This window comes from Nymphalis io, chromosome 10 (genome assembly GCF_905147045.1).
Source record: "Nymphalis io chromosome 10, ilAglIoxx1.1, whole genome shotgun sequence".
In the NCBI taxonomy this organism is placed as follows: domain Eukaryota; kingdom Metazoa; phylum Arthropoda; class Insecta; order Lepidoptera; family Nymphalidae; genus Nymphalis; species Nymphalis io.
This window is the reverse complement of record NC_065897.1, coordinates 3,823,662-3,832,330: the sequence shown is the minus strand read 5'-3', so window position 1 is coordinate 3,832,330 and position 8,669 is coordinate 3,823,662. Positions and strand designations below refer to the sequence as shown.

At 37.0% G+C, this 8,669-nt stretch overlaps 1 protein-coding gene across 1 annotated transcript; it reads left to right on the top strand.

Annotated features, from left to right (window-relative positions):
* Positions 1-303: 303 nt before the first annotated feature.
* LOC126771340 (uncharacterized) lies at positions 304-2,496 on the top strand. Its single transcript, XM_050491190.1, has 3 exons — positions 304-357; positions 544-1,303; positions 1,601-2,496. The coding sequence occupies exons 1-3, from the start codon at positions 332-334 to the stop codon at positions 1,697-1,699; spliced, it is 885 nt and encodes a 294-aa protein (XP_050347147.1). The 5' UTR covers positions 304-331; the 3' UTR covers positions 1,700-2,496.
* The last annotated feature ends 6,173 nt before the right edge of the window (positions 2,497-8,669 follow it).

Below are 8,669 nucleotides of genomic sequence, written 5' to 3'. Positions count from 1 at the left end.
ATAATAAATGCATTTAATACGTAATCAGTTATTACTGTTATCTTACTATGTCCACGTTAACTAAATACTTCATAGATACGAGACTATCTTACAATCCGTTGACAAAATTGTACTGTTTAGTAAGATGAATAATCTGTGGGCGCGATCGATAGCTGTGTGGCGGGAGTTGAGAATGGGGAACAACCACCCAACCACCTTCGCAGGGTGTACGCAGGGTGGTTCATTGAGAACGTGTGGGCGGCGCGTGGGCGACTAGCTTATAAAGGACTGCGACCCACCCTGTCGTCATAGTCGTGCCCTAAATCTCCTACGTGAAGGAACATTGTGCAAAATGTGCTTTGTAAACTCAGGACTAAGGTAAGATATAGCAATATTAGAGTTTGAGCTTACTATTCGCCAGGGTATACCTTTATTAGACATTAAAATAAAATTAATATTTTAAATTATTTTTATTATTACTCAAAAATACTTCTAATTATTCTGATTAATTTTAAATGAAATTAAATTAATTCAATAAAAAAATTAAATTCATTTTTATTGTAGGATGTGGATGGTTTTGTTTTGCTCTCTGCTAGCACAAGCAAAGACCTATCCTCTACAAGAATGGCCAATGTACGCCCAAGCACCAAGAGAATATCCTGAAGACGATTATTATTATGCTCCAAAAATACAATACTATTACGATGCTCCAGCCATAAACGCACCTGAAGTTTACGGTCAAGTTCCTTATACATATTTTTATGATCCTTATGGTCATTTTGCAAATGAAGCGCCAAAGAAACAAGAAGAAAGATTAGCTGCATTGCCTATCGGTCAAGAGACGTGGTTCGAAAACGAATCCTCTCCACGATGGAAGTCTAATAATATCGATGACGTCAACGCCGCCTTCCTAGACAATTTAATTCTTACACAAATGGCTCAAGACGCACAGCGGCGACGTGAAAATGCACGAGCTGCATTCTCAAATATGGATTATGAAGAAAAAGAAAATGAGGATGAAGACGTAAGAGAACTAAAAGCTCTGGCAGATAAACCACTTTACCATGTACCTAAAACTATTTCTAAAATTGAAGATGATGATTATCCTGAAGATTACGCAGATTCCTTTATAAACTGGAACGGAAATAAGCGAAGTGTGACCACAGTGGCTCCGGAAATCACTACAGAGGAAGCAAAAGATATCAACAAAGAAGTAGTGATGCCTCGACCAGCTCCGATCTCCCACAACCACAAAACTAATCAAAATAAAATTAAAGCACCATTCTACAACGCCATTACACAATTTCTTGAAAAACAAGGCCATGTAAGTATTTTTTACTAATGACTAGTATACTATTACCACCTACATTTATTCTGAATATTTATCTTTATAGCTTAAATCATCTAGTTATATACGATTGCGGAACCCCGAAGTCTAAAAATAACTTGGCCGGGTTGAGGGGTGGTGGGTGACACGCACTCTGAGGTCGGGTCAATCGCGGTAGAGCGGGATGCGGGGAACTTGTATCAGCTATAAATGCTTTCCTGAATAACCTATTTAAAATGTTGCATGAATGAAATTAAATTTATAATTTGTTATAATTTTTTTTTTTGTTGACAGGAAAATTTGAAAGGACGAAGAATCGATAAACGATTTGTTGCCGGTGATTCCGATCTAGTAGTCGAACTTCGAGGACTGAAACATCGTATTGCGACTTAAATTGACACAATTGATTACCGCCAACTAACATGAGACTGAGTATTATTTTAGAATAGTAAATTTACGGCAACAGTGACCTGATAAATCACGATGAGAAACAGGCAATCAAAATAACAAAAAAAAAATTAATTGCGTAATATATAATTTTTTAATTATATTGATCATACAATCATATATTTCTGACATTTCTAACGACTATATGAAAACGTTATTTGCCGCCATTTTCAAATGTATTGCACTAAATTTGCAATAACTGTCTCCTTTAAAATATTTAAATAGTTGATGACTGGATTTCTATAAAATAGCTAATCGATTAATGCTAATCGATAAAATAGTTGATCTCAGATCCTTTTCGATTCTTTACTAGTTTTGATAAAATTTCGTAGTTGATATAAAAGTTAATTAATGTACAAAATAAGACTATAATCACAGTGCTGATTGTAGCGATAACGGTAACTTTTAAATAAATCCTAATAGGAGGTTCCCTTCATTTGGCAGCTGACGCGTCGCACAAACTATTGTGCAATTGTTGTAAATATTAGATATCATTCTTCTAAGATTTAGATAGAAAATATACGTCACGATAATTTTTAAAAATGAATGTGTATTTTTAAGTAAGGTATTTTTTTAACTGTGCAAAATACTGAAATTTTCCTTGGCTATAATATTTATGAAATAAAGGAAAAGTTCGCGTCCCTTCTGATACGATACCGACGTATCTATGTGTATATGTATTATAATATAAATTTATGTACTTTGTTTATACGGCTAGTCCGTATGGTGGATGATTTAATTTATATTACTACTAAGAAAGTTTTGCTTAATTTTTGTTTTCAGTTTTTCATACTTTATATTGTATATATATATTTATGTGGTGCTATTTATTTTCTTTAGGTTCACGGTCTAAATAGACAATACAGTTAATCTTTTTGCAAAGCAAAAATTTAAATAATAATGTATACTTTTATAATGGTAAGAATGAAATGATTCTCTTGAAAAGCAGAGGATTTGGTGATATTTCAGCTTTACAGCTTCTTAACTGTTTGTATGACAAACGGTCTATAAGACCGTTGTTAATGGTTAATATTTATTAATTCTGCCATTTAATTATTTATCTTAGAAGTGCTTTTTGCATATTTCCCACTTAAGTTTTGAATTCCAATTTTCCGAATAATTCCAAAATCTATCTTTTTTCATATTGAATTAATTGTAAAATTAATAAAATTTATCTTTGTAAGGTACATATCCGTTTATAATAATGTCAAATTACTTTTCCATATTTGTATAAAGAATTCGACCCACATTCCTATCGGTTAGTTTATAAATTACCTACAGTATATTTAAGTAGTATATTGATAGTGTGATTTATGTAGTATCCCTTTTTTAGCATCAGTTTTTTTTTTTGTAAAGTTATTGTACAAATTATTTTCAATTATAGAATTAATGCCTTAAGATAGATAGATAATAAATATCAAAACTTCGCAAATTATGTAATCTATACAAGCCTAATGTTTAGATGACTTTTGTGTGAAAATGTGGCTCAAAATATCACTATACAAACATTATCGATATATATTTTATAGAGAGTATATTAGCATATTTTTCGTTCATCTTAAAATAATTACGGTCATAACAACGGATACATGTAAACTAGATACCATATATAACAGTGGAATTTGTATCCAAATAAAAATTAAAAAAAAAATAAAATATATAAATTATAGATTTGATGTTTTATTACACCTTGCACATATATTTTCGAAAATAAATATATTTATGAAATTGTATTAACTAACTCCTAGATGATCAATTTTGTGGTGTATGATCTTATTTTAAATAATTCAGAACAGAAACATGAGTTCTAAGTTAGTATATATGTCTGTGTAATCTCACTCACCCTTTAAAGTTTAAGCTATAACACTGCTATAATATGTTTATAGCTAGAATAGTTAATGAATGGCAGCCCACTACCTACACACACTTTCGCTTCTCTTCGGCTAAGATTCACGTGTTCAAACCATTAGGCCATACAGTCTTATTTGCGCAAGCTATGGATATATTTTAAAATAAAGAAGTATAAACTAATACTATAAAGTATAAACACAATCAGTGTCATGCCAAGGGTCGCTGCGCCAGTATTCATCCCTAATACACCGTGAAGTACGCCCTATGTTTTTTTTTTCAAATTTTATATAACATCGTGTAAGCTATTGAACATTAAAAAAATTCCGCACAACCGATTGAACTGGAATTTTAAAGCATGGCGTCACTACATGGCTAAGTACAGTGGTCGGCAAACCGCGACTCGAAAGCCGCATGTGGCTCTTTGACTCCTCGACTGCGGCTCTTCCACAAAATGTTTAGTGCAGACACGGAATATTACTTATTATCTTGCCTTGTAAAAGACGAGTAATTTTTTTTAAATACAAGGGTATAAAAAAGTTTTACTATTTGTAATTAAAAAAATACTTTTTCGGCGGGCACTAAAGCAAAGCTTAAGTTAAAAAAATGGCTCCTTAAATAAATTTCAATTGAGTATTATTGTTGCAGAGTATATATTTGCCTGTTTAGGATGACAAGGTTGACGACCACTGACCTCGTATGTTAAATTTTACTTGATTTCGTTGATTATCAAATAATAAAAAGTACTCTATGCTCAAAAATATATGCATTGTATGATATATAGGTAGGTGGTAAAGATTATAACAATAAAATTATTTTGATCCCTATCAGGTCAATTTTTAATAATTCTGATATTTTACAGCAAAATTAAATTTTTAAATAAATTTTTAAGATGTCATTTTATATATATTTAAAAAAACAATAATAGTGCAGTAGCATTTTACAAGTAGGTAACCACTGTTTTTTTATATATTTTTTATAGTTTTTTATTGATTTCCAATTAAAAGATAATTTTGTTAAATAATTATTTAAAAAATCAAAAAGTATGAAAGAAACTGTTAATAAGAACGCAAAAGCCAACCTCAGAAATATTAAAATTTAAATATATCCTTAGTATATATTTTATTGTAAATAAAACGAACACGTTTAACCTATAACCTTTTAACAGAAAGGCAATTTCGAAGGAATTGACGCCCACGTAACGTCGACAGTCTTCATTTTAACTTTAATCAATAACAAGCGAAACCTTTTAAATTTATTTATAAGGTATTTCTATATTCGAATTTTTAAAGGTTAAAAAGTTGCTGCACAGTTATTTTATTTGTTTTTTTTTTCTGTAGATTAGGACTTAAGTCGCTCTTACACATATATAGCTTAAATGTGTTTTCTTTTCTTTTTTTGATAAAATTATTATTAATTTGATATTTGTGTAAAATCGTAGGGTTTCATAAGTTGTTAATTCGGTTCCAAGTATTTTAGGAAGGCAGGCAAGAAATTGGACCAACTGAAAATAAACGGCCAACCTCACCCATTAGCACTAATATTATTTACTCTTTATAATGTTAACGCGACGTCTTCCGTGGGATCTTGAGATGGATGGGAGAAGTTATATCCCTCGTTCATTTACCTTTTATTCCGGAACGCAGCGATACCGATATTGATGTTTGGTATAAATACATTTATGAGTGGGTTGTACTCGCCTACGCGAGGCTGCGTAAAGACCACTACCACCGGAAAAATCCTTATATAAATATTTACTTTCTACAGGCAATACAAGTACCTAGCAGATTAAAAATATTATATTCTTTGTTTATATGGGCTGCCCAGCGGCTAAATGTATGTTGGCTATAGTCATCTTTAATCCTTACACATACTGTACGCTCAACTATTTCTGATACTGTACTGATTTGCACGCGCTTTGATTTTTTTATCTATCCAGGAGTGCTTTCAGTTGTTTTCATTATTTAAATTTTTTCAAAAATAAGCAAGTCACTGTATCTAATCGAGTTACGTTACAAAATAAAATAATATAAATTTATGTATGCAAATAAATAAAATTTAATCTTCTGTCAGTGATTTCAAAATAAGTGCCTCTTTTAAAGTTAATGTGCATATTTGCGAGTAATCGAAAAACAAAACAATTATTTTTTTATTTTTGGCTGTCTTTTTTTTAATTATTTACTTTTAAAAATTACAAATTAAGATAATTGATTAATTATAAGAAGTATTTCAAGGTACTTGAAACGGTACTTGAAATGTTAGTCTTTATTTCATCAAAAAGTTTTTTTTTTATACATATAGTATAGGTAGGCGGACGAGCAAATGGGCCGCCTGATGTTAAGTTTTGATATGACATTGACATTTGACATTGGGAACCAAAATGTTATGTCCCTTTTACCTGTAATTACACTGGCTCAATCATCCTTCAAACCGGAACACAACAATACCAAGTACTGCTCTTTTGCGGTAGAATATCTGATGATTACCCATGAAAATCTGATGCTCGTCTTTTTTTTTTTTTTTTATATGCCCCGGGATGGCAAATGACTCCACTCCACCTGATGGTAAGTGGTAGTAGAGTCCAAACGCGACGACGGCCAGTACAGTCGGGAAGAATGTTCTGTACTAGCCGTCCCCGCCATGCCGGCCCGCAAGATGCCTCTTCACGCCTCGTTTGAAGGAACCCGGGTTGTAAGAGGAGGGGAACACGTGAGCTGGTAAGGAATTCCATTCTTTGGTAGTGCGGCAAAGAAAGGAGTTGCCAAATTTCTTTGTGCGCGATGGAATTGATGTCACAGTTAGGCGGTGACATCGAGAACCAGCCCGCGTGGACTTAAGAAGGAAAGCAGGAATTAGAGAGAATAATTCCTCAGAGCACTCGCCGTGATACAGACGATAGAAAGCGCTCAGTGCTGCTATCTCGCGACGCAATTGTAAAGGTTCAAGGGTGTTTGTGACCTTTACGTCGCCAATAATGCGTACTGCACGTCGCTGCAAACGGTCCAAGGCCTCCATTAGGTACTTAGCGGAGCCATCCCAAAGGTGCGAGCAATATTCAACGCAAGACCGTACCTGTGTTTTGTATAACAGGCACAGTTGTTGTGGCGTGAAAAAACGCCGCACCTTGTTCAGAACTCCGAGTTTTCGTGAAGCTGTTTTTATAATAGCCTCGATGTAATCCCTTGGACTAAGGTCGCAGCGAACGTCCATCCCCAGCATGGCGATTTTGCTTTGTATCATCAGCGGTGTGCCACAGAGGGAGGGATGAGGGTAAAATGGTGACTTTTTCGCTGTGAGAGCGCACACCTGTGTTTTCTTGGCATTAAACTCAACAAGATTATCAGAACCCCATTTAGCGATGAGCTCTAATGTCCTATCGAGTTCAATGACAAGATTCTCCCGCCTCTCCTCAGTTTCCGCCCGCCCAGCCACTGCGCGTCCGTGGTATCCACCATGCACTGTACTATCATCTGCATAGCAATGTATGTTCCCAAGAGAGAGCATATCATTGATATGCAAAAGAAAGAGTGTGGGAGACAGCACAGATCCCTGGGGGACCCCAGCATTCACTACATAGAATTGTGAAGCGCAACCATCTACTAAAACACGAAGGCTACGCTTGTGTAGGAAGCTGGCAATCCAGGTGCATAGCTGAGCAGGCAGACCATATGCCGGTAGCTTGGAGAGAAGACTTCTGTGCCAGACCCTGTCGAAAGCCTTGGAGATATCGAGGCTGACAGCCAACGATTCTCCATGCTTGTCGATAGCTTCACCCCAGAGGTGCGTTACGTACGCTAGAAGATCACCTGTGGACCGTTTTGGTCGAAACCCGTACTGACGATCATTAATTAGACAGTGATCTTCTAGGTAATGGATCAGTTGGTTGTTTAAAATCCGTTCCATCACCTTACAAAGTACTGAGGTGATAGCTATTGGCCGATAATTTGCCGGGTCAGACCGATCCCCTTTTTTGGGAACCGCTTGCACATTAGCTCTTCTCCAAGCCTCCGGCACACATCCCGAAGAGAGAGAAAGTTGGAACAGGCGCGTTAACACAGGAGACAGCTCCGCTGCGCACTTCTTCAGCACAATGGCTGGTATTCCATCGGGACCGCTAGCTTAAAAGCCGAGATGGCCCAGTGGTTCGAACGCGTGAATCTTAACCGATGATCGTGGGTTCAAACCCGGGCAAGCACCACTGAATTTTCATGTGCTTAATTTGTGTTTATAATTCATCTCGTGCTTGACGGTGAAGGAAAACATCGTGAGGAAACCTGCATGTGTCTAATTTCATTGAAATCCGGCCACATGTGTATTCTACCAACCCGCATTGGAGCAGCGTGGTAGAATAAGCTCCAAAAAACCTTCTCCTCAAAAGGGAGAGGAGGCCTTAGCCCAGCAGTGGGACATTAACAGGCTGTTACTGTTACTGTTACTGTTACGCACATCACGTTGCCTGATTTTGATGTCAGGCATCGTGTGGCCACATGAAGGTATTGTTGGTGGCTGCGCACTACAATCATCGATCACAGAGTTGTCGGCAAAGAGTTTAGCCAGGAGGTCGGCTTTCTCCTGCGGACTGTGAGCTAGCGATCCGTCCGGATTTCTGAGCGGTGGCAGCGATGGTTGGCAGAAATTGTTTTGCACAGACTTGGTCAGACGCCAGAAGCTACGGGAGCCCCTAGGATGCGAAATAAGGTCATGACCAATCTGTACAATGCGCTGTGCATCTGCTCTCGTGTATGCCTTCCTACAGTCTGGGTAGGTATTAGCTAGAGAATGCCTCTGGGGCCACCACGCGGCACACTCCGTCAGAGTGTGTTGCACCGTGTCGATTGGCGCACCACACAGATCAGGGCTTGCTGGGATAGAGCCCTGATCCGCTCAACATCCGCTGACCCTGGACGGTGGGCGCTCTCGCGCCTCGGCCCGGAAGTGGTACACCTCTGCAAGCACCTCCGCCTGGAGTTCTCAGAGCGGATCGCCCGCGAGGAGCGTCGCCGCTGTCCAAGACACCGTACGATACCCGCTTATCGCTCTTACCGCTATGATCCTCTGCGGCCTCCGT

Excerpts from the sequence above, each read along its gene's own strand:
- LOC126771340 (XM_050491190.1), top strand. The coding sequence starts at position 332 with ATGTGCTTTGTAAACTCAGGACTAAG. Across the intron at positions 358-543 it reads TTTGTAAACTCAGGACTAAG|GATGTGGATGGTTTTGTTTT; the intron begins GTAAGATATAGC and ends TTTTTATTGTAG. Across the intron at positions 1,304-1,600 it reads TTCTTGAAAAACAAGGCCAT|GAAAATTTGAAAGGACGAAG; the intron begins GTAAGTATTTTT and ends TTTTGTTGACAG.